Source organism: Lissotriton helveticus, chromosome 3_1 (genome assembly GCF_964261635.1).
Source record: "Lissotriton helveticus chromosome 3_1, aLisHel1.1, whole genome shotgun sequence".
Taxonomy (NCBI): domain Eukaryota; kingdom Metazoa; phylum Chordata; class Amphibia; order Caudata; family Salamandridae; genus Lissotriton; species Lissotriton helveticus.
The window spans coordinates 120,327,491-120,352,464 of NC_136061.1; the positions used below are offsets into that span (position 1 = coordinate 120,327,491).

General features: G+C 48.2%; 1 protein-coding gene across 1 annotated transcript in view; it reads left to right on the top strand.

Moving 5' to 3' along the window:
- Nucleotides 1-24,974, top strand: part of NCBP3 (nuclear cap binding subunit 3) — a 309,425-nt gene that overhangs the window by 50,571 nt on the left and 233,880 nt on the right. The window contains exon 2 of the mRNA XM_078679347.1: nt 1,615-1,680. Within this exon, the coding sequence (XP_078535473.1) occupies nt 1,615-1,680 (66 nt within the window). The remainder of the gene's footprint in view (nt 1-1,614; nt 1,681-24,974) is intronic.

The window sequence follows — 24,974 nt, forward strand, 5'->3', positions numbered from 1 at the left end:
CCCCGTTTCTCTCCACACCTTTTCCCTACCCTCTCCAACTTTACCGACCCAGGCAACTTCGAACATGAAAGCACAGGTGCACCCCAACAAATGGTTCAATAAAGACCAATATCAAGTCCAAATTCTAAAAAGTCACGAGAGTAGAGGTTCCTCGGTTAGATCTCTTTTTTTCATCAGATAAACAATGCAAGGTACAGCTGACGGGTTTCGTCCCAGTGTGGGACTTCTTCAGGGCGCTAGAAAGAAACTTCAAGGTACCCCCAAGGGTAAACGGGAGTATGTGAATGATACTGCGCACAAGGAAGAGGCTCGTCTGTCCAGATAAGTCACAAATAGTATGAGGGTCGTCCCAATGCAAATCTCCGCTGGTTTAAAAAGAGAAGGTTTTAAACACCGGCCCAAGGTATAGAGTTAAGACAGGATTCCGTCTGAAAACTACACGAGGTTAAATTGCCGTAAGTCCATTGCTAGCCGGTGGCCGGACGGGTGTACAAGAACGGGGAGTCCCGAAAGGAGTAGCGCTCGACCTGCAGATATGAGGTCCAAAAGCGGTAATATTCACTTGCTACATGTGTATGTATTTCCAGTCTATCAGTTATTCAATCCAAGTATGCAGTCCGTCAATGCGCAGTCACTCAGACAAAGTCCATTACAGACATGATGCCTGAATCGCGATATGATATTCACGACCGGCAGTCTAAAATTCCAGCACGCAGCGACAGCTGAAAGTCCTCCAGCTAGCAACTTCCCAGGCACTTGTTTCATCACTTAGTCCTGATGAGATCCCAATACCTAGCTGGGATCGAAGCGTCGTCCGCACATCTTCAACTCTAAACTGAAATTTTTATCTAATTGTGGCGTATGAGATGTAAACCGGATTGTGACTTTTTGTTTATCTACATTTTCACCAATTGAAAAGTCACTTTTTAAGTCACTTGCCTGCGGTAAGGAGATCAGCTGATTTCCCATTACCCTGTCAAGTCCTGCTCACTCACCTTTCTGTATAATATTTTGTGCGTTAAATTTAATTGTCAATACATTTTTCTATCTCTCCATTTAACACAATCGTATTCCCAGTTTTGATTGTGATATTGTACCATTTTACCTTTGTATGGGACCTCTGTTTTTCTTAAAATGAAAAATGGATGCCATCATCTCTCAAGCTAGCCTAGGCCCTTAAATAGTGCACTGGAAATAATTAACTGAAGTGTATGAATTTTCAAAAATTGTTGAATGCTTGTTAAACTATAGTCAAGTGTAATGTAATTTTTAAACCAAAATGAACTGTATTCTTTAAATACATAGTATGTACTACCGTGTACTGTATTGTGTGGCCTGTTTTGTGCTGTTTGCCCAAACTGATTCTAGTAACATAGGTTTTTGCTTTAAGTGTATATTAAAGATGTAAGGATATATGTCACTAAAGATTAGGACCACCCAAACCTGAACATTTTAAATAAATGCAACAGTGCTTATGTTTGACTCTAAACAGTCAAGGGAAATTAAGTCCTGTTTATACATCTGTTTGTGAAAGCTTATGCCTGTCCTGGTGATGTATGACTTCTCAGACAACTATTGCCCTTTGACTCACTAAAATTTAATTTCTGTTTTTAGGATACTAGCAGGCGGTATGAGAACAAGACAGGCACCTTCATCACAGGAATTGATGTGACGTCAAAGGTAAATTGTAGCGGAATACATAACATTTGTCTTTGGTTTTAATAGCAGACTATTGAACTGCGCTTGCATGCAACATTCCAACCACATGTATTTTCTGTTGCAGTTATGCAATATTTCATATACCTGTGCATGCATAGGCCTACAATTTTCTGTTCAAAAGTAGGTTACGGTGTGTTGTCCAAACGAGGGGCAATTTGGAGAGCAGTTAATCATTGAAACACCCCTTTGGTTGGGGTGGGGGTAGACGGTAACTATAGGACCACAAACATGGTGGTTGAGGTCCTTTGCCTCTGGTGTCCGGGGACCGTCCTGCTAGTTTTCTGAAATTGGACTAAGTACACCATTTTCTCACTTCACTTTCAGAGAGGTAAGGGCGAGCAGTTACAAGCTTCTCAGACTGGTAGTGTGGGAGGGGGGCAAAGACTCAGAACACAATACAAACAAAAGACACAGTAATACACTGTCCAGCCCAGCTCTTTAATTAATATACATATATATATATATATATATATATATATATATATATATATATATATATATATATATATATATATATATATATATATATATATATATATATATATATATATATATATATATATATATATATATATATATATATATATATTTGTAGCAGAGTTTCAGCAAAGTGTGCCCAAAAACGAAAAAACAAAATGTGACGGTTTAATTTCCTTAGCTTTGTAGTCCATCAAGTGTCCTCCTCAGTTCCCCACTACCGCCTCGGATTCCAGGGGGTACTTACGGCGGGGACTACACTGACAATGCAGGCAGCCCAGCGCGAGGTTTGTGTAACCTCGTCACCACCAATTTGATTCCCCGGGCTCCAAGGCGGACTTATGAACCATTCAAATAGCTTTGAAGATAACTTCTTGTGGCAGAAAACTGCCACAGTTCGTGCCAGTGACGTGCAAGCCCAAACGAAGCAGGGATCCCTGTAATGCGTCTCTGGCTGACGCATAATAGATTGCCACAAAACTCCTCCCAGCAAAGAAGAGCAGAGACCCAGGGGAACATTTGGAGGCTCTTTAATGTATTATATATATATATATATATATATATATATATGTATACATGTATACATATATATGTATATATGGCTACTGTGTTCAATGCAATCCTGCACGGTATGGAAATCCCGAGTACTTGGCTGGGGGCAGAGGTGGTTCCCATATTTAAGAAGGGCTCGCCCCTGCTCCCAGCCAATTACAGACCAATCAGCTTAATTGACGTGCCCCAGAAGCTGTTTGGTAGGATATTGTTGAATCGCCTTCAGGACTGGGTGGAGGAGACGGATGCCCTCAGCCCATATCAGGCGGGCTTTAGGAAGGGAGTTTCAACGGTGGACCAGGTCTTTCGTTTAAACATCATCTATTGGAGGACAGCGGTATTTGAAGGCGGCAGCCTATACACTATATTTGTGGATCTGAGGGCCGCCTTCGACTTGGTGCCCAGAGGGAAACTTTGGAGTGTCCTGGCCGAGATGGGGGTGCCTCCGGACATACTGATAATTTTACAGAGACTGCATTCTAACAGCTATGCCAGGGTCAGGTGCGGGAAGTTTGGGGAATTGACGGACAGATTCCCCGTTGACAGGGGGGTTAGGCAGGGTTGTGTATTGGCACCGACCCTGTTTTGCCTCTTTGTCAATGGGGTAATCGCCCATCTCAATGGCATTGAACACACTGATGCTCCAAAGTTGAACGGCAGCAGGGTGCCTGCAATCATGTTTGCAGATGACACCCTGCTGCTGTCCAAAACCCCTATGGGGATACAGAGGATCCTTGATTCTTTTGTGGCTTTCTGCACAGAAAGGGGATTGGAGATCAATGCCACAAAAACTAAGTTTATGGTCTTGAACCCAACCCAAAGATCACGCCCGAACCCCTTACTGGGATCAGCACATTTAGAGAGAGTCTCCACCTTTGAATACCTAGGTGTAACGTTGAATGAAACCATGTCTTGGGGAACCCACCAGACTAGGGCTAACCTTAAATTAGTGCAGACCACTGGCGGCATCGCTCGGATGATGAAAGCTCCACATATCGACCATTGGGACCGGTCATACAGATCTACAAGGCACAGGCCAGGGGCGCTGTCATGTATGGGGCGGAATTGTGGGGCCATACATCTTCCCAGAGTCTGTCTATAACTGAGAACAACTTTATTAGACAGATAGTTGCACTCCCGTCTAGTACACCACTCCTCCCTTTGAGGATGGACCTGGGACTGAGACCAATAGCAGATGAACTGGGTCTCAGACCCATAGCCTTCTGGAGAAGGTTATGGAGTAGTGAAGAACTTTGTACCTATAGGGCGGAACTGAGGGAGTTCTTAACCCACCCCAAAGCTTTACAGATCCCCTGGATAAAATATATAAAAAAGGCCTGTGCGAGACTGGGACTCCCCGACCTATGGTCCGATCCAGCTAATGCTTCATTAAGGATCCCAGGAAGAGCCTTGGCCAACGCGTATCACGAGCAGAAACTAGCTATGGTCTTAGATTCCCAGGGTGAGGGGTCATTAACATCGGTATTCACGCAAAGCAAGGACTCATACAGGCTGGAGAGGGTTCTGGATGGCATGACTCCCGTGCTGGCCAGGAAGCTATTCCTCCAATGGAGATATGGCACACTGCCTCTGCGGTCTTATACTAGCTCCTGGTCTACACTGCCCTCTACCAAACAATGCCCGGCTTGCATTTGTGATGAGGAAACTGATCTACACGTGGTCTTGTTTTGTCCAACTTACAAGACCGCTAGGAAATATTGGCTCCTACCACTCATTATAAACTTTGGTTGTAGGGAGTACCTCCCGATGTACAGAATCTTAAAAACTGATGTCTCGGGACCAACGGTGTTCGCATTGGCTAAATTTCTTATAAATGTTTGGCATACTCGCACCCGTATTTTAAAGTTGCAGTTCCCCACTTAATTTTAACACTATAAAATTTTTTAAATGTATGGTGGAATGATTGTACATTGTATATTATGTGCTGCTGCCCTATTTCGATGGTTTTTATATTGTTTTATATATGTTTTTTGTATATCTTTGATGGTCGAATTGGCCGAAATAAAAGATTGATGATGAGATATATATATATATATATATATATATATATATATATATATATATATATATATATATATATATATATATATATATATATATATATATATATACACATAGATACATACATAGATACATACATAGATACATACATACATACATACATACATACATACATACATACATACATAGATGCACTTCAGGCTAACAGCAAAACGTAATGCTATACACTAATGGGCTTTCAGTATATGGTTGGGTGATCCCGTCTACTGGTTCTAGCCAAGTGTCCCACCAACTCTGTCATATTCCCAGTATATATATGAGATATGGTGGAAATAAATCCTAGGCAGCAACAGAAGTAGGTGTGAGTTCACTAAGCTACCACCATGTTAGGCAACCAGTAGGTCAGTTTGTTAAATCTTGTCCAAAAGGAGTTCACACTATCAATGTTGGGTGAAGATGTAGCCTTACGGCTAGAGTGGTCGCCCTCGAAGCTGGGGAACCGGGTTCGAGTCTCGGCAACAACGCTCCTGTGATTCTGGGCAAATCACCTAATCTACCGGTGCCTAACAAAAATGAAAGTGTCCTTTTGTAATGAAACTGGTGTTATGTAAAGCGCTCTGATACCCGATGTCTTGGTTCTAATTCGCGCTATATAAAATAAAAAAAAATTAAAAAGTTACTTCCCTAACGGCAGACTTGCCAGATGCAGTCTTTTGACAGCAGGCCCTCCGTTACATGTTGGCAGAGACTGCAGCTTGGTGCATTGCCAGATGGTTCCTTTTTAGGTCTCGGCCTGCGTAGGCTGCGCTTGCGCAGTCTCGCTCCGAGACTTTGTCTTAGAGAGTGGGGCTTGTACCCGCCCCTCTTCTCCATTGGCTGGCTTCCTAAATGGAGGCCAGCCATTGGAGAAGACGGGCGTCTGTCAATTTAAACCCCGTCTTTTTCAGATTGGGGGGGGCGTGATTTTTCGTTTCTTTCTCTCTGTGACGTCATCATTGCAAAACACGCCCCCCAATCTGAAAAGGACGGGGCTTATGGACATATGGCAAGCGCCATTGTTTTCCGGAATTGACAGCAGTCCAGGATTCGAAAACACCACTATACACCTCCAGGCGGCGCTCATAGAGATGCCGAGCCGACACATCTCCTTTTGGTGAAAACTTTTGCTTTTGAATGGCTTTTAGTTAGTGAGCCGGTGAGCCCGCCTGTGTTCCCCTGTGATTTCTACTGTTTCCCCAAAGGCTCCAACGCCTTCTCACCCTCTGTCTTTATCGCTCAACCCTGTGATTCGGGGCGATCTCCTCCTGTTCCCCTGTACCTTCAAGGATGCCCCCCTCCCACGGTGGTCTCGTTTGGTTTTCCCTCGCGCCCCTGCGATCTCTGCTGGTTCTCCCGCGCATCCAGCGATTTCGCCTGGATTTCCCGTCATCCTCTTGATTTCTCCTGTACCTTCAGTGAGCGCCATTGTTATTCCCCCGTGTCACCTATGACCTCTACTGTTAACAGTGTGCCTCGTGTGACCTCTCCTGTATTTACCCTGTGCCCCAGACATCCCCTTGTCCCCTGTATGCCTAGTGTGATGGTAGCTGCCGTTCGCCCTGGGCCTCTCTCTGGTGGTCTCGCCCGCACTTCCCTCGTGCCTCAAGTGGTCTCGCCCACACTTCCCTTGTGCCTCTGGCTGTTTCCAATGCGCTCCTAGTCGTCCCCTCTCTCCTGTATCCATTCACTTCCTGTGCGCCTGTATGATGATAACCCCTCTTGCCTGTCTTGTGCGGTGGCTCAAGATGCCTCCATAAAAGCATTCTTTGTGCAGCTGTTCCGTCACCTGGATCCACAGCCATTAATGGCCTCTTGTGTGGGTGATTAAGGCCCGGCTGCGGCTCCCACTGAGCACTGCGCTGACAAGTGAGCACACACCACTGTTATCTGTCCCCTCCTCTCCCTCCAGATAAAACCCTCCACACTGGGCAGGCCTGTCTGCAAAAAAAAAAAAAACACTTTGCCAGCCCAAATGCTGTAAGCTCTTTCATGTCCGCAGCCTCGGAGGGGGAGGGGCAGGTCATGTTAGGCTGGTCAGTTTGCAGCCAAATTGGCCTGGGGAGGAAGGAGCCATGGGGGAGGGGGCAAGGAAGGGAGGGTTAATCAATTTCTGCCTTGACAGGTAGCCTCTGGGCCCTGATTGGCTGGGACCAGGCCCCCACCCAGAGATACCCCAAACCCCTGGAATGTGAGATTATTCCCAGGACCGTCGTTATGTGCCTTTGACCGACGGGGAAGAGGGGCAGTGCACAAGGCGTGGGACACCCAGGATATGAGGATGGCCCCAATGTCCATTGTCCATGGGGGTCTGCGTGCCAAGGCGTCTAGCAGGGGCTCCTGAGCTGAAGAGGGCAAAGAAGCAGCATGGCCGCAGGTGGCTGCTCATGGGACCAGCATCGAGGGGGTTGAGGGGAGGGCATCCATTAGGAGAGAAGGCAGCTTGACAGTAGGCTATTTTGTTTTTTTTGGGAGGGGGGGGGGGCATCCATTGGAAGAAAAGGCAGCATGACAGCAGGCCATTTTTTTGAGGGGGAAACAGCATTCCCAATAGGTCTGGTGCTTTCATACAGAGCCGTACGGCAGAAGGTGAGCGCTCTGCATGTATTGCAGTTGGTTGATGGGGGTACGCATGTACTGGGTGTACGTCATCTGCGAAAGGAGGTTTGGAGAGCATGTAAAGATCAGATGCACCGTGTGCATCCACGAGGGAGGGGGTCCTGCCTCGTTGGGGGCCTTCTCTATCTGAAAGGGACTATTTGCAATCTTGATTGTTTGGGGTCTCAACTACTTCTGGGTGTGGCGAGGCCCGAGGAGTGATTTTGGGATGCCCGGGGCTCTAGTGGCTGCTTTATGAAGGGGGGAGGGAGGGAGTCTGCTTGGTCCAGGAAGGGGTGGGAGGAGGAAGCAGGGGCCGGGGCCTGCCATTGTATTGCTGAATTTGGGACCCTTTCAGAGTCGGGTCCTCCCCCTCCATTGTGCCGGTGGAGATGTGATCAGGACTGGCCTGAGGTTTTCAGCGGCAGAGGGTGGGGCGCTGGGAGAGCCCGTAAGCTGTAGAGGGGAGAGCTGGGAAAATCCCGGGCTGCAGATGGCCAGGATGGGCACTGTCTCCAACCAGCGCACAGGTGAGGGTCTCCGACTTCTTGGGGGTACATGGGTGGGACACTCTATTTAGGGGTTGGCGGGGCTTGTATTTATCCAGTGGGAGGGCATGTGGGTTATTGTAGTAGGGGATTGAGTTTAAGTCCTAAATGTATGCCCATACGTCCAGGAAAAGGGTGGAGTCTTCCTGTCCCGGGCACTGCCTGAACATTTTCTACATTGACTAGGATGGGCATGGAGTGTCTCGAACACGGTGAAGTCCAGGTGTCTCTTTACGTGTTCCGAGGATGGGGGGGTGATACAGTACATGGGGAGTCCTAATCACAGGGTCTTCTCATATTTGCTTGGGGCGGGGGAGGATACAAGCAGCTTGAAGTGAAAAGGGGTCCGTGTGCCCATGTGGACATCGTGAATGTTCCCTGGAGTGGGTGCCTATCCAAGGGAATTGGAGTGTCCTGGGTCGGACCAACTCTTGATAAAGGGGGGAGGGGTAGGGGGTTACTGAAAAGTAAGGAAGCAGTTGTGGATTCGCGCAGGCCGGCACTGGTCCAGATGCGGCATCTCTATGGAACCTGGGCTCAAAGGGGGTGCACAAGCGAGATTTGGGGGTCTGTAGCGTTCTGTATGATAAGATGCATGGATTGCTCCAGAGCAAATGCTGGTAGTTGTTCTGGGGTGTACAGGTGCCATTTGTCTAAGATTATCCCAGGGCTTATTGGCAGTGTCCAGCCAGGCACTGTGCTCCTGGGTGGGTCCTGTATGTTAGCTACTGACTCATGGGCATGGAACTCCGGGGTGCAGTTACCCACCCTTCTTTAAAACTAGTGCTAGCACCGGTGGCTAGACGGGTTCTACGCCCCCGGTGTCTTTGACGATGCAGCACGTGGATGGTTACCGGTGCAGGGAGACCTTCCAATCCCCTGGTTTTGCCCAGCACAAACATGCATTCTGGGATTTATACTCTCGGGTTTTTCTACCGCGGCGGCATACCTGACTGCAATGACGAGTGAAAAGGAAGCCCAGACCTGGAACCGGTGTCCCGTTGACCCGGAGCTCTGGGTTCTGTCTGAGTGTGGCTACAGCTGAGTACGGCACGAGGGTCCCATTCCGGGGGGTCCTCACACATGGAGCTCGGACTCACCAATGCCCAAGGTATGCGGCCCTGGGGTGGGCTCAGGGGTTGCAGCTTGCCTGGTACCTTCAGCGCTCTGGCGCATAGGTTTCTCAGGCTGTGCTCGTGTTTGTTGCCTCTGTTCCCTGGCTGTGCTCGTGTTTGTTGCCTCTGTTCCCTGACTGTGCTCGTGTTTTCTTCTTACCTCTGTTCCCTGACTGTGCTCGTGTTTTCTTCTTGCGTCTGTTCCTTGGCTGTGCGCGTGTTTTCTTGTTGCCTCTGTTCTCTGGCTGTGCGGGTGTTTTCTTCTTGCCTCTGTTCCCTGGCTGTGCTCGTGTTTGTTGCCTCTGTTCCCTAGCTGTGCTCGTGTTTTCTTCCTGCCTCTGTTCCCTGGCTGTGCTCATGTTTGTTGCCTCTTGTACCTAGCTGTGCTTGTGTTTTCTTCTTGCCTCTGTTCCCTGGCTGTGCTCGTGTTTGTTGCCTCTTCCCTAGCTGTGCTCGTGTTTTCTTCTTGCCTCTGTTCCCTGGCTGTGCTAGTGTTTGTTGCCTCTGTTCCCTGGCTGTGGTCGTTTTCTTCTTGCCTCTGTTCCCTAGCTGTGCTCGTGTTTTCTTCTTGCCTCTGTTCCCTAGCTGTGCTCGTGTTTTCTTCTTGCCTCTGTTCACTGGCTGTGCTTGTGTTTGTTGCCTCTGTTCCCTAGCTGTGCTCGTGTTTTATTGCCTCTGTTCCCTGGCTGTGCTCGATTGTGTGTGTGTGCGGCTCTCTGTGTGTGCGGCTCTCTGTGTGTGCGGCTCTCTGTGTGTGTGGCTCTCTGTGTGTGTGGCTCTGTGTGTGTGTGGCTCTCTGTGTGTGTGGCTCTCTGTGTGTGTGGCTCTCTGTGTGTGTGGCTCTCTGTGTGTGTGGCTCTCTGTGTGTGTGGCTCTCTGTGTGTGTGGCTCTCTGTGTGCGTGGCTCTGTGTGTGTGTGGCTCTCTGTGTGTGTGTGGCTCTCTGTGTGTGTGTGGCTCTCTGTGTGTGTGTGGCTCTCTGTGTGTGTGGCTCTCTGTGTGTGTGGCTCTCTGTGTGTGTGGCTCTCTGTGTGTGTGGCTCTGTGTGTGTGTAGCTCTCTGTGTGTGTAGCTCTCTGTGTGTGTGGCTCTGTGTGTGTGGCTCTGTGTGTGTGTGGCTCTGTGTGTGTGTGTGGCTCTGTGTGTGGCTCTGTGTGTGTGTGGCTCTGTGTGTGTGTGGCTCTGTGTGTGTGTGGCTCTGTGTGTGTGTGTGGCTCTCTGTGTGTGTGGCTCTCTGTGTGTGTGTGTGGCTCTCTGTGTGTGTGTGTGTGGCTCTCTGTGTGTGTGTGGCTCTGTGTGTGTGTGTGGCTCTGTGTGTGTGTGTGGCTCTGTGTGTGTGTGTGGCTCTGTGTGTGTGTGTGTCTCTCTGTGTGTGTGTGTGGCTCTCTGTGTGTGTGTGTGTGTGTGTGGCTCTCTGTGTGTGTGTGTGTGTGTGTGTGTGTGTGGCTCTCTGTGTGTGTGTGTGGATCTCTGTGTGTGTGTGTGTGTGTGGCTCTCTGTGTGTGTGTGTGTGCGTGTGTGTGGCTCTCTGTGTGTGTGTGGCTCTCTGTGTGTGTGTGTGTGGCTCTGTGTGTGTGTGTGTGTGGCTCTGTGTGTGTGTGTGTGTGTGGCTCTCTGTGTGTGTGTGTGTGTGTGTGTGTGGGGCTCTGTGTGTGTGTGTGGGGCTCTGTGTGAGGGTGTGTGGTAAATAAATAATTAATTACCGGTACTATTTTTGAATATATTAACAATAACAGATAGCTCAATAAATAAGAGGCAGGATCCGATGTGTCCGAGTCAGAAGGATTTATTCAGGCAAAAGGGAAGGGACTGGATCGGGACAGCCTGAAATAAAATAGAAAGGCAGCTGCACCGCTTCAACAATTCAGGTTACATATATATAGTAAGACATTTCAATTACATTGCATACAGTAGGTGGTACGAGTGACAAACGTAAGATAAGAAGACATGGGCGTGAAAAGAAGGCGTGCACAGGGCATGCACGTAGACATGTGATGAGAAACGTCACAGAAGTGTCATGAATGGGGCGGAAACATGGAGGGGGCTACCTGAGCAGCTGGGACCTTTAACCTAGTGGTGCGCGCAAGCGGGCAATGACGTGTTACCAGGGAGATCTGGGGGCTATGACTTCTACACTAGAAGAGGAGACTAAAGTCTGCGGTGTCAGGACGACATGTACCTATAGCATATCTGGTATCTGGTGTTTGGAGTACATGTTGATAGAATCTAAAAGCTATCAGGGCAAAGGCTACTTGACTCTAAGGCTGGTGCATGCATATATTCTACATGTATTGCGTGTGCTGTGAATCTTCTATGAATATTAATACAGTAATTCTCTTGCATGGAGACTAAAGACTAGACTATAGCTGAAACTGTTTATGCGGTTCAGTAGCTTAGGAATGCGAAGAAGGAAAGCTGGACTGATAACTGGAAGCATAACATATTCTTGGCAGACAGGCAGGCAGAGCCAGGCCGGGCACCGCGCTGCGCGGCAGGAAGTAAGTGAAGGATCAGGGATGCAGGTGGGGGCTGCATCGCTCCTCGGAGTGGGTTCAGGAGACTGGAGCTTGAATCTGGTGTCCGGGCCCTTTGAGGCCTAGAAACGGGGACAATGCGGTGAATTAACGTGCATACTGTAAAACGTGGCAACATAGGCCTAATACTCGTTGCTTTCACGAGAACTGGAAACTGGCATACTAGAGTTGGACACAACTATAATTGCGTCTTTAATCAATCACAGGGAGATACATGCATATCGATCATGCACATATAACATAGGATGGGGAACACGTAGGCACATATAACAAGGCAAAATATAATTTTCCACATTCCCTCCTTGTGCCCTACGTTTCCATCAGGAAACATCAATATTTATGATACCATCTATCTGTTCATATAGCATCATTTGGTCGTCTCGAATTATCTTAGAACGGGACTTAGGACTAGGAATACAAGAGGTAGCACACATGCCGCAAATCGCAGGGCCACATTGTAAACAGAGGCATAACTGAATATGATCATTACTGCTATACCTAGGAATGACAATACTTTCCATCCCCAGGCAGATATGATACTCCAGAGCCAACCGGACCATGTCCAGGTGCCTGGATTCTGGTGTAACTGATGGGCAATTTTATGAAGTCTGGTTATAGCTGAATAAACAGACGGCGCGTTATTAGGAATGAAAATGCAGCAACTAGATCCGATGACTCTACAAGCTCCTCCTCTATCGGCCAGTATGACGTCAAGGACGAGACGATTTTGGAGCACAACAAATCTCATAGCAGATTGCTCTTCAGTTAAGTTACCTAGAGCGGAAGTAGTCTCATTCACTACTGCTTCAAGGGTTCTGGTTAGCCTACGTATTAACTTACTATTCTGGACAGGACCTATAAAGAAAAAGAAACCTTTATTGAAATCTTGATATTGTTCTAAGGCAGTTTCAGTTGGATCGGCAATTGGGGACTCAGTCTCCCTTCTATGTCTAACGTGTACTAGATGTGTGTTTCTGTGATAATCGGATGGGGCTAGGAAAACTGGTGGCAGTAGGAAGGCAATGTAACATGTTCCATCCCAATCGAGGGGCAGACGAACATATGCGGTCTGACCACAAACAAAATAAGAATGACGTGAGGCTTTGAAAATAGATTTCCCACTGTCACTATACTCGACCACAGTAGTACAATCACTATGACCTACATGTGCGGAACCATTCTTTCTGACACATAATTCGCCTTTCACTGGTAGGACTGAAATAGCAGGCAAATCTGGAGTAGTATCGGACTGAACATTCAAAACCATGAAATTCGAGGAATAATTACCTAAATTATATACTTCATTTTCTAGATCTAATCCTGTTCTATGGGAAAGTCCTTGCTTGTCTGAGAAACATGTACTATTCAGAAGGGACATATCAGTTGAGGAAGACGTTAACGTGGACCATGCTCCACACGAACCATTATGTGAAAACGGATAAGGAAAAAGTGGCAGAACTCCCTTCGGTGTCTGAAAAGGGGGGAGTCGACCACACACCCAACAATTAGTGGCATTGCTGGTCTGGTGTGAATAATGCAGCATTCGGATAAAAGTATTATTACGCATAGCAAGACGATAGGATAACTCGTGAGGAGGCAGATCACTAAATGTGTGCTCTACTGTAGCATTAGAAAACATATGTACATGTGAAATAGGAAAACATAAATGTAAAGCATAACTTATGCAAGTAATCATAAGACTCAGAAATACTAGAAAGAACAGAATAACGGTACATCTCTTAGAGTTTGGACTAACTCTCTCACTGTGTGGGTCTATCTCATACATGTCAGGAACCTGTCTAACCGTTTCACCCGAGAGGGACTTAGACAATTAAACTGGCTGACTTACTAGACCGGAGCTTTGATTTATACTCCTGCTGCGGAGTTTTCTCTAACAGGGGAATTTTAGATTCAGAGTCTGGGCAGTCCTTTAAAACGGGGCAGTCTTTAAGAAAAGTCTTTAGTTTCAGTCCATGAAACTTCTTCACATGGCTGGAGTGTAGCCAGCCTTTTCGGTTTTCCACTTTCACTGCAGTCCGGGTGGTGAGGAGAACAAGGCGGGGCTCCTTCCAGCGGGGCTCCAGCGGACTTGAACGATCAAAATTGCGAACCAGCACAAAATCCCCCGGAACGACTTCATGCGGTTTCACTTCGGTGTTGTCTGGAAAAGCAGCGGCAACCTGTGAACGACAAGATTGTAGTGCAGACATCAAGGAGGCAAGGTAATCTGTCAGCATAGTACTGTCAACATCAGTAATGGTACGGGGTCTAGGTGTACCCCACATATTTGGGGGACGACCAAACACTATCTCATACGGGGATAGACCTGAACGGGAATGAGCAACCATTCTCATATAAAAAAAGGGCGACTGGCAGAGCTACCATCCAATCTACGCCTTTCTCTGCGCATACTTTAGTAATGCGGATTTTCAGAGTCTGGTTATGTCTCTCTACGAGACCGGCTGCCTCAGGATGGCGTACACAATGGAACTTCCACTGGTACCCTAACAGAAGGGAAACTTGTTTCATGAGTTCGGATGAGAATGGCTGGCCGTTATCTGAATACACGACCCTAGGTAATCCATAGCGGGGAAAATACTCACGAACCAACTGCCTGGCAGTGGTCGCAGCTGTGTAATCTGGGACTGGATATGCCTCTGTCCACCTGGACAAAGCGCATACAACTACGAGGACATACTTGAAACCTCGACATCGCTCCATCTGAATGTAATCCATCTGGAGGACTTCAAAAGGGTGGTCAGGAGGATGGAATCCACCTTGTTCCACCGGGACACCTTTACCTGGATTGAACTGACAACAGATCATGCAGGTACGTACTTTCTGCTTGGCTGCTGCTCGTAAATGCTTGTTGAACCAGAGGTTCTGGATGCTGTCTAACATGGCTTTTTCTCCTAAGTGTGCCGGACTATGTGCGGTGTTAATAATAACTTGAACCATAGAGTCGGGGAGAAACCATGTGGCTTTTCCCTTCATCAACCATCCTTGATCTGTCTGGACCCCTCCTTGTTCGGACCATTTCTTGATTTCATCGGGAGTGGCATGTAACTGTATATCTATTACGTCTTGTGTAGGGTCCTTAACTGTCATACAAGTAGTCTGATCTGGAATGTGTGTCTGTGTCGTGTTAACTGGAATGTCTGGAGTCTGAGCTGTAAGCTTGGCTGTTCGATCTGCTAGATCGTTACCCTGGGAAATGATATCAGTGACTTTCGTATGTGCCTTGCACTTCATAATGGCGATAGCTGTCGGTAAATGTATTGCATCTAACAGAGCTTGAATGAGGGGGCCATGCTGAATCTTGGTTCCATGAGAAGTCATAAAACCTCTTTCTTGCCAGAGCACTCCAAAGTCGTGTACGACTCCGAATGCATAACGTGAATCTGTGTATATGTTTACTTTCAGGTTCTTGGCACGTATGCAGGCTTGGGTCAGAGCGACAAGCTCTGCTGCTTGAGCAGACAGGGTATCAATACGATGTGTTTCCATAACTTCAGCGTCAGTAGTCACTGCATACGCGGCTACTAGTTCTCCTGTACTGGTTCTCATACATGAACCATCCACATAAAGTGTCAGGTCGGGATCAGGTAATGCAATGTCTGTCAAGTCTTGTCTTGGCTTTGTCATGGTGTTAACAACTTCCACACAGTCATGTGTGGCAGGATTTGAGGTAACTGACGGTAACAGTGTAGCAGTATTTAGAATGTTGCAGCGTCTGATTTCTATGTGTGGCTGAAACAGTGTCAGTTCATAACCTGTTAAACGTGCAATTGTCAAGTGCTGAGTCTGTGTTCGGTTTAAAAGAACTTCCACAGAGTGTGGAACTTGTACTGTAAGGGAGTGTCCTAACACTATGGAATCACTTTGTCTGATAGCAAGAGCTGTGGCTGCAACTGACTTGAGGCACGCAGGCAGAGCCTGGGCCACTGGATCTAATGTGCTAGAAAAATAAGCACAGGGCTTGTATTGTCCTGCTTGATCTTGTGTGAGAACAGATAATGCAGTACCATTACGTTCAGTGACAAACAGTGTAAAAGGCTTACTGTAGTTCAGTGTTGCTAGAACAGGTGCTTGGCATAAAGCTTTCTTTAACTCATTGAAAACAAGTGTATGTTCTTGGGTCCAAGGGAGGACAGTCGATACGGCTGCCTCCTGTGTCGTTAACTGTATCAGTGGCTTGGCTAGAAATGCGTACTGAGGAATCCATTGTCTGCAGTAAGAAGTGAGGCCGATAAAAGCTCGTACCTCCTTCTGTGTCTTGGGCTGTGGAAGATGTGCTATTAACTGGATACGGTCAGGTGTCAACTGCCTACCCCTCTTCCTGTCCTAAGTAGACCACTTGCTGGACACAGAATTGCAATTTGGAAGGGGACACCTTGTGCCCCATCTCGGCCAGGAAATACAGGACTGTCAGTGACGCACGTTCGCAGTCACGTTCAGAACGGGCTGTGATCAATAGATCATCGACATACTGGAGCAGGGCAGTGTCAGTTGGCATGTGAATATTGTCTAGTTGTCTCTTAAGTGCTTGACTGTAAATACTAGGACTTTCTGTGAAACCTTGAGGAGCTCGTGTGAATTTATAGCTTCTTCCATTTAAACAGAATCCGAAAAGGAACTGGCTGTCTGGATGAATGGGAACACTAAAGAATGCGTTCTTGAGGTCGATAACTGTAAAGAACGTAGCTTCAGAATCAATGGCTGTCAATAGGGAAGAAATATCTGGGACTACTGGGTACTGTGGTATAATACATTTATTAAGTTCTCGAAGGTCGATCACTAATCGATAAACTGGAGGTGCATTTGGATCAGTACGTTTCAGAATCGGAATGATAGGAGAATTACATATATTGGAGTCAGTTTCTACAACTACTCCTTGAGCAATGAGCTCGTCAATAATTTTGGATAAGGCTGCTACAGCCTCAGGTGGCAATTTGTACTGTCTGATTCGTGGTAATACAACACCTTGCTTCAGAGTAACACGATGGGGTGTGATGTGCATACAACCTACATCAGTTGGACCTTGCGCCCATAAATGCTGTGGTACATTCAATAATCTTGGATCAAAATCACGTAATACATAATGACCTTTAAAATCACGTAGGAACAAACGTACCCCTTCTGGGGAGCAGCATATGACTGCTCCTAATTCTTTCAGTGTTTTAATGCCTAATAAATTTTCTGGGCAAGATTTCGTTAGTAACAAATTTGTAGTTCGGGACAATGGACCTACTTCTAGAGTAACTGGCTTCGATATTTCATTAACAATAGGCTTTCCTGAAAATCCAAGGGAAACATTTCTGGAGCCTGAGAGCGGAGCCCCTGGAACCTCGTCATGACTGATGGTAGTCCTACTTGCCCCTGTATCAATCAGAAACTTTCTATCTTTCCCTAATACTTGACTGTGTACATAGGGACCCTCTTGATCTACAGGAATCTCGATGAGAGGCAAGCCTACCTCCCTCTCTAGGCTGTTTCATGAATATGGCTGATAATCTGGATACTCTGACTGTGCGTACTGGTACATCTGCTGTGTAACGTGTTGTGTTGCAGCTATGGGCTGCGGTACTGTAACTGTCTGTTGTGCATTCTGTGGTGGCTGGGAAGTCTGTGAGACTTGTTCTTGTCTAGGCGGACGTGGTCTTTCTTTAGTCTTACCAGTAGCTATGTTGTGTTTCAGAACTGCACATTCGTTTATGTAATGACCTGGCTGTTTACAGTAATTGCATGTCCCTTTAACGGGAGCTGTAGGATGACTAGCTTGATTCGGACCCCTCTTCTGACTGTCCTGCGGAACGGATTGTGCAACTAATACTTTCATTTTCGTGTCTTTCATACGTCTCCTTTCGTGTTCCTGCTCTTCCCTGATTCTGTTCTGGTGATACTGGAGCATCTGGAGCATCTGTGACGGAGTATTAGCTTGCCAGGTACTTTCAACTTTCAGTACTCGATTTTTAACTTGTGGACTTGAATTTTCGACTAGTTTGGTGACAAAAAGATGGGGATACGATTCACTACTTGTTTTCAGACCACTATTAATAATGAAACATTTCTCGAATCTAGAATAAAAATCACTAGTATCTTCGTCTTGTTTCTGTTTACAGGCTGAGATGGCATCCCAATCTTCCTTTTTCGTGGCTAGTAATCTGGGCAAAACTTGTATTAATAATTCGGGCAAAGCTTTAGCTTTATCCCCAAGACCGGTACCTGTAACTCGTGTATTATCTTCAGTTTCTAATGCTGTCCAATCTATCTTTTTCTCTCCCACCTCCCATTCTTTTTCTTTGAGTTTTTCATATATGCCCGCAGGCAACAGGACCTTTAACATTTTAATGATATCAGGATACGTGTATTCTCCCATACGGAGCATGTCCTTTAATTCACGGTGGAACCCTGCTGGATCTTTATCGTGACAGGGAATTAACTTTTTCATTTCCAAGAGTTCTATTTTCGTGATAGGGGTGTAAACAAATACTCGTTCTAGACCACCCCCCTCTTTCTTGACTGGATGCACTTCTCGTAACGGATTCTGTCTGTCTATGTCGAATGATTTTCTTTCTGGGGGTGAGGCGTGAACAAAATGTGGATTCAGAAACGTTCGGTATTTGTGGCGCTGTTCTAATATGACACTAATTAAATCGGTACCTAGACCTTTCCATCTGTTCTGGAGTAACTCGTTTAATACATCATGTAGAGGACCTGGATTAGAATGCTGTTCCTCATACAGTGTAATGAGGTCCTGGATCATATACATACCCACCAGACGTTGCTCGGCTGGGGGCAATTTCAGAAACGTTTGAGCCACTATTTCGTCTGGAAACGTGGTAGAATCACTAGTCCATCGGACTGCTGATCGGGCTAGTTCTTGTTCATGCATGGTACTGAGTTCACTATAACCTATTCCTGATTTCAGAATTTGATCGGTGGCCTGGAATACTTGCTCAAGAGAACACTGTTCTGGGGCCGGAGGAGGAAAAGCTTTCTTGTAATCTAGGCGTGAATGTCGGTCGGAAAGTCTATTTCTACCTACATACGCTATTCTGGAGGGATTCTTGTTATCTACCTCTTCACTAGAAGAGTCATACTCTTTCTCGGTTGCTCTTTTTGCTTCTCGTTTCTCGTGTATACTTATAATTTCTCTACGAATTTTCTTGTACATACTCTCTATACAACCTTGTGTCTTGTGCTTTCCATCGGCTATATTGTCACTCCACCTGGTCAGGACTTTCATTTCCTCTTGATCTTTATCGGGACAATCTTGCTCTCTTATTAAACAATTAATCAAAAACTTTAAAATCATAAGCTGAGTCTCGACTTTTCTTTGAACCATGGCTTTGTGAATACTTCCTGGATTCTCTCCTGTACGGATAAAACGATATATTCTGTCTAGATGTTCTCCCATATCGGGTAGGGTGACCAAATAACTGGCAACCCGTCTTAAACGTAATGAATATATGACCATGTGATCTTCGCCTGGAACTGGATCATAACGACAGTCAGTAAGAAGTCGCGTGATATCTACGTATGTAGACACTTTTGGCGTACGCTGTAACGCTAGGTCATGTAGCGTCAGACGTCTTGGTTGAGGCGGGGTGCGAGGAGAACCTCCCCCTGCGGCACCTAAACTAGAATCGTCGGGGAATACTGTACGGGCTGGTAACGTGACTGGCAAAGCGGGTACATTTACTGTGGGCTGGTCCGGGGGTACTGTAACAGGTATTGTAACATTAACTGGACCCACGGGACCAACGACTGGAGGAACAGGAATTACATTATTATCGGGAGGCTGTGGGTGAGCAGGCGGAATAGGCGGAACATGATTTGCATATGCTGGGACGGTGTCGTCCAAGTAGGACGAAAGAAAAATTTCAGCTGCGGTCGGTTTATGACGTAGCTTAATCGGGACCAATGGCGGCGGTAAATTACAGAGTGTTTCCGGAGTTGCTTTTGGCAAGCCCTCGGCAAGAAGAGGATACATACCTTTAATAAGGGCATTTCTCTGTCTGTCTGACTGTTCTGCTCTAACTCGTTCACCTTCTTCTATTAATTCCCTTTCTTGGGCTCTTTCTGATGATTCTCTACTTAATTCTGTTTTTCTGAATTCTTTTTCGGTTCTTTTATGAGATTCTTTGCGCCATAACTCGATGGCATCTTTCTGGGACTGTCTGGCTTTCTTTTTCCATAATGCTTCTTCTACTCGCATGATGCACTCGGCATCCCATGTACCTGATACAGGCCATCTATATTTCTCTTCAAGATCTTTGGTATAGTCCGCCCATAAGTCTAGATACAATATGGCGTCTAAGCCATGCTTGTGATACATAAAATGTCCTGGGCTGTCCCTAGGAGGGACAGGAACTGCTTCTTCGAGTAACCCTTTTCTGGTCTTTATCTGACGTAATTTCGAGAACAAAGGCATTTTCAGGATTTTACTTGCGAACACAATACACAATAATCACAGTAAATAAATGGCAAAACAAATCACTCATACCACGACATAAAAATACATAAATACATAGATAACAGTTTGAACAGAATACTACCTGATACACTGAAAACAGAACACATGAATTTCTCGAGAATGAACTTACTAGAATTACTGGATGCACTGCTAAAACAGTACAGAACATACCGGTCCCTTAAAGAGACACGTCTTACCGTACCCACCTAGGTGGATACTTCGTAATGGATCTGCGTACCCAAACCCAACGGACCAGGAACAAACTAATGATCCTGTCTAGATACTTCCCCCGCAACGGTACTCACCGGGAAGCAGAAACTGGAAGGCCTCGGACTGGACTGGACTGCTACGACGTCGGACTACGAACTTCGGACTTCAGTTACAGGTGGGCCTCCGGATACTTCGGACCTTGCACTCTCGGCTTGGGCTCTGGTCGGGACGAACCGCATTCCACACCGCTTCGTCTGGATGTCGGACCGCAGTCTCCGTCTCCTCCATGGGCCTGAGGGAGACTTGAAGCAGAAATATCTGCACGTGCACGGTATTGTTCCGTCACGGCTGCAGAGGGTCAGGGGACCGGCGTTGCATCGCCAGCGCGTGAGGAAGGGGCTCGTCCCTGTTCGGGCGCCATTATGTGGTAAATAAATAATTAATTACCGGTACTATTTTTGAATATATTAACAATAACAGATAGCTCAATAAATAAGAGGCAGGATCCGATGTGTCCGAGTCAGAAGGATTTATTCAGGCAAAAGGGAAGGGACTGGATCGGGACAGCCTGAAATAAAATAGAAAGGCAGCTGCACCGCTTCAACAATTCAGGTTACATATATATAGTAAGACATTTCAATTACATTGCATACAGTAGGCGGTACGAGTGACAAACGTAAGATAAGAAGACATGGGCGTGAAAAGAAGGCGTGCACAGGGCATGCACGTAGACATGTGATGAGAAACGTCACAGAAGTGTCATGAATGGGGCGGAAACATGGAGGGGGCTACCTGAGCAGCTGGGACCTTTAACCTAGTGGTGCGCGCAAGCGGGCAATGACGTGTTACCAGGGAGAACTGGGGGCTATGACTTCTACACTAGAAGAGTCTGCGGTGTCAGGACGACATGTACCTATAGCATATCTGGTATCTGGTGTTTGGAGTACATGTTGATAGAATCTAAAAGCTATCAGGGCAAAGGCTACTTGACTCTAAGGCTGGTGCATGCATATATTCTACATGTATTGTGTGTGCTGTGAATCTTCTATGAATATTAATACAGTAATTCTCTTGCATGGAGACAGAAAGACTAGACTATAGCTGAAACTGTTTATGCGGTTCAGTAGCTTAGGAATGCGAAGAAGGAAAGCTGGACTGATAACTGGAAGCATAACATATTCTTGGCAGACAGGCAGGCAGAGCCAGGCCGGGCACCGCGCTGCGCGGCAGGAAGTAAGTGAAGGATCAGGGATGCAGGTGGGGGCTGCATCGCTCCTCGGAGTGGGTTCAGGAGACTGGAGCTTGAATCTGGTGTCCGGGCCCTTTGAGGCCTAGAAACGGGGACAATGCGGTGAATTAACGTGCATACTGTAAAACGTGGCAACATAGGCCTAATACTCGTTGCTTTCACGAGAACTGGAAACTGGCATACTAGAGTTGGACACAACTATAATTGCGTCTTTAATCAATCACAGGGGGATACATGCATATCGATCATGCACATATAACATAGGATGGGGAACACGTAGGCACATATAACAAGGCAAAATATAATTTTCCACAGGTGTGTGGCTCTGTGTGAGGGTGTGTGGCTCTCTCTGTGTGTGTGTGTGTGTGGCTCTCTGTGTGTGTGTGTGTGTGTGTGGCTCTGTGTGTGTGTGTGTGTGTGTGTGTGTGTGTGGCTCTCTGTGTGTGTGTGTGTGTGTGTGGCTCTGTGTGTGTGGCTCTGTGTGTGTGGCTCTGTGTGTGTGGCTCTGTGTGTGTGGCTCTGTGTGTGTGGCTCTCTGTGTGTGGCTCTCTGTGTGTGGCTCTCTGTGTGTGTGGCTCTCTGTGTGTGTGGCTCTGTGTGTGTGTGGCTCTGTGTGTGTGTGTGTGGCTCTGTGTGTGTGACTCTGTGTGTGTGACTCTGTGTGTGTGACTCTGTGTGTGTGTGGCTCTGTGTGTGTGTGGCTCTGTGTGTGTGTGGCTCTGTGTGTGTGTGTGTGGCTCTGTGTGTGTGGCTCTGTGTGTGTGTGGCTCTGTGTGTGTGTGGCTCTGTGTGTGTGTGGCTCTGTGTGTGTGTGGCTCTGTGTGTGTGTGGCTCTGTGTGTGTGTGGCTCTGTGTGTGTGTGTGGCTCTGTGTGTGTGTGTGGCTCTGTGTGTGTGTGTGTGGCTCTGTGTGTGTGTGTGTGGCTCTGTGTGTGTGTGTGGCTCTGTGTGTGTGTGTGGCTCTGTGTGTGTGGCTCTGTGTGTGAATGTGTGTGTGGCTCTCTGTGTGTGTGGCTCTCTGTGTGTGTGGCTCTGTGTGTGTGTGTGTCACTCTCTGTGTGTGTGTGTGTGGCTCTCTGTGTGTGTGTGGCTCTCTGTGTGTGTGTGGCTCTGTGTGTGTGTGGCTCTGTGTGTGTGTGTGGCTCTGTGTGTGTGTGTGTGTGTGGCTCTGTGTGTGTGTGTGGCTCTGTGTGTGTGTGGCTCTGTGTGTGGCTCTGTGTGTGTGTGGCTCTGTGTGTGTGTGGCTCTGTGTGTGTGTGGCTCTGTGTGTGTGTGGCTCTGTGTGTGTGTGGCTCTGTGTGTGTGTGGCTCTGTGTGTGTGTGTGGCTCTGTGTGTGTGGCTCTGTGTGTGTGGCTCTGTGTGTGTGGCTCTCTGTGTGTGTGTGTGTGGCTCTCTGTGTGTGTGTGGCTCTCTGTGTGTGTGTGGCTCTCTGTGTGTGTGGCTCTCTGTGTGTGTGGCTCTGTGTGTGTGTGGCTCTGTGTGTGTGTGTGGCTCTGTGTGTGTGTGTGGCTCTGTGTGTGTGTGTGGCTCTGTGTGTGTGTGTGGCTCTGTGTGTGTGTGTGGCTCTGTGTGTGTGTGGCTCTGTGTGTGTGTGGCTCTGTGTGTGTGTGGCTCTGTGTGTGTGTGGCTCTGTGTGTGTGTGGCTCTGTGTGTGTGTGGCTCTGTGTGTGTGTGGCTCTGTGTGTGTGTGGCTCTGTGTGTGTGTGGCTCTGTGTGTGTGTGGCTCTGTGTGTGTGTGGCTCTGTGTGTGTGTGGCTCTGTGTTGGAAAGGCGACCCCAGGGGAGACAGAAGGTGTCTGACTGTCCGCCCGAGGCCCACCTCTCTCTATGGAATAGGCCGAGCGCCTTGGCGAGGCTCCTCTCCTACAATCGTAACAGCAGAGCAATCACACTACTTACAGATAGACACTACACAGGAAGGATGTTCACAAGAATCTTTATATAAGTACTCAAAGCAAGTTCTTGGCAGGGTAGCGGCAAGGATCGAGGGATCCGTAATGTCGTGGTCTTTGGGGAAAGGGGGTAGCGGGACAGTCTTGGCACCCACTGGTGCGTGGATAGTTCAAGGGTTCAGGCCGCGACCGCGTCAGCAGGGCCTCGAAGATAGTTCAGCTTGGTCAGGCCGCGACAGCGTCAGCAGGGCCTCGAAGGTAGTTCAGTTTGGTCAGGCCGCGACAGCGTCAGCAGGGCCTCGAAGGTGGTTCAGCTTGGACAGGCCGCGACAGCGTCAGCAGGGCCTCGAAGGTGGTTCAGCTTGGACAGGCCGCGACAGCGTCAGCAGGGCCTCGAAGGTGGTTCAGCTTGGTCAGGCCGCGACAGCGTCAGCAGGGCCTCGAAGGTAGTTCCAGGTGCAAGAGTTAGGATCAGGATCAGCCGCGACGAGGTCAGCAGGGCTTCGACTCCAGATACAACTGCCGTCTTGATCCGGGGCTGGCCCAGATATAGGACTGGAGGGCTTTGATGTCCGGACCCTCGCGCCTGGGGGTCAGAGGGGCCGGGATGAAGGTGTCCAGACACCCAGCAGGGGGGCGGAGCCAGCGCCCAGGGAGCCGGGAGGGCGATCGATACCAGGCGTCCGGGGGCGGTGGAAGGCCCATCGAGACTCTCCTCCTCCGGGGTCTGGTCGAGTGGCCACTTTACCACCTGGGAGGATCCTGGTGCCTCAATGTCTGGGCTTCGCTGGGGCCGGGCCCGGGATGGCTGCGGCCACGTGTTCGGGGCGTGAGGGTCCCAAGATGGAGTCGGGCCGGAAAGGGTGGCCTGGTCAGGGTGCCAGGCTGGCAGCGTTGGCGAGCAGGTTCTGCCGGGTACCAGGGAGGGGGAGAGCTGTAGGTGGCCGGGGAGGCTGCTCGCGCCGATGGTTCGTGAATGCGCGTGTCAGGGGGGTCGATAGTAGGTAAATGGAGGGCCGATGTCGTCCCGGGCCCTCCATGCGGACGGGGTCGGACCACGCCACGAGGCCGTGTCCAACACACGTCCCCTCCAGCTGAAGGCGGGGAGAGTCACCCATCTTCCTGGGGGCTCTCTTCGTCGAGGCGGAAAAAGCGGGACAGGCCGTCAGCGTTGGCGTGGTCACTGCCAGGGCGATGCTCCACAGTGAAATCCATGCCTTGGAGGGAGATGGACCATCGCAGCAGTTTGGGATTTTCGCCACGCATGTGCATCAGCCACCTTAGGGGCCGGTGGTCAGTCTGCACCCGGAAGTGGGTGCCGAAGAGGTAGGGCCTGAGTTTCTTGAGTGCCCACACGACAGCGAAGGCTTCTCTCTCGATGGTGCTCCATCGCTGCTCTCGGGCCAGCAGCCGCCGGCTGATGAAGGCCACAGGATGGTCAGTTCCCGCGGAGTCCATTTGCGATAGGACCGCCCCGATGCCGTGTTCCGAGGCGTCGGTCTAGACCACAAACTCTCGGCTGTAGTCGGGGGCCTGGATCACAGG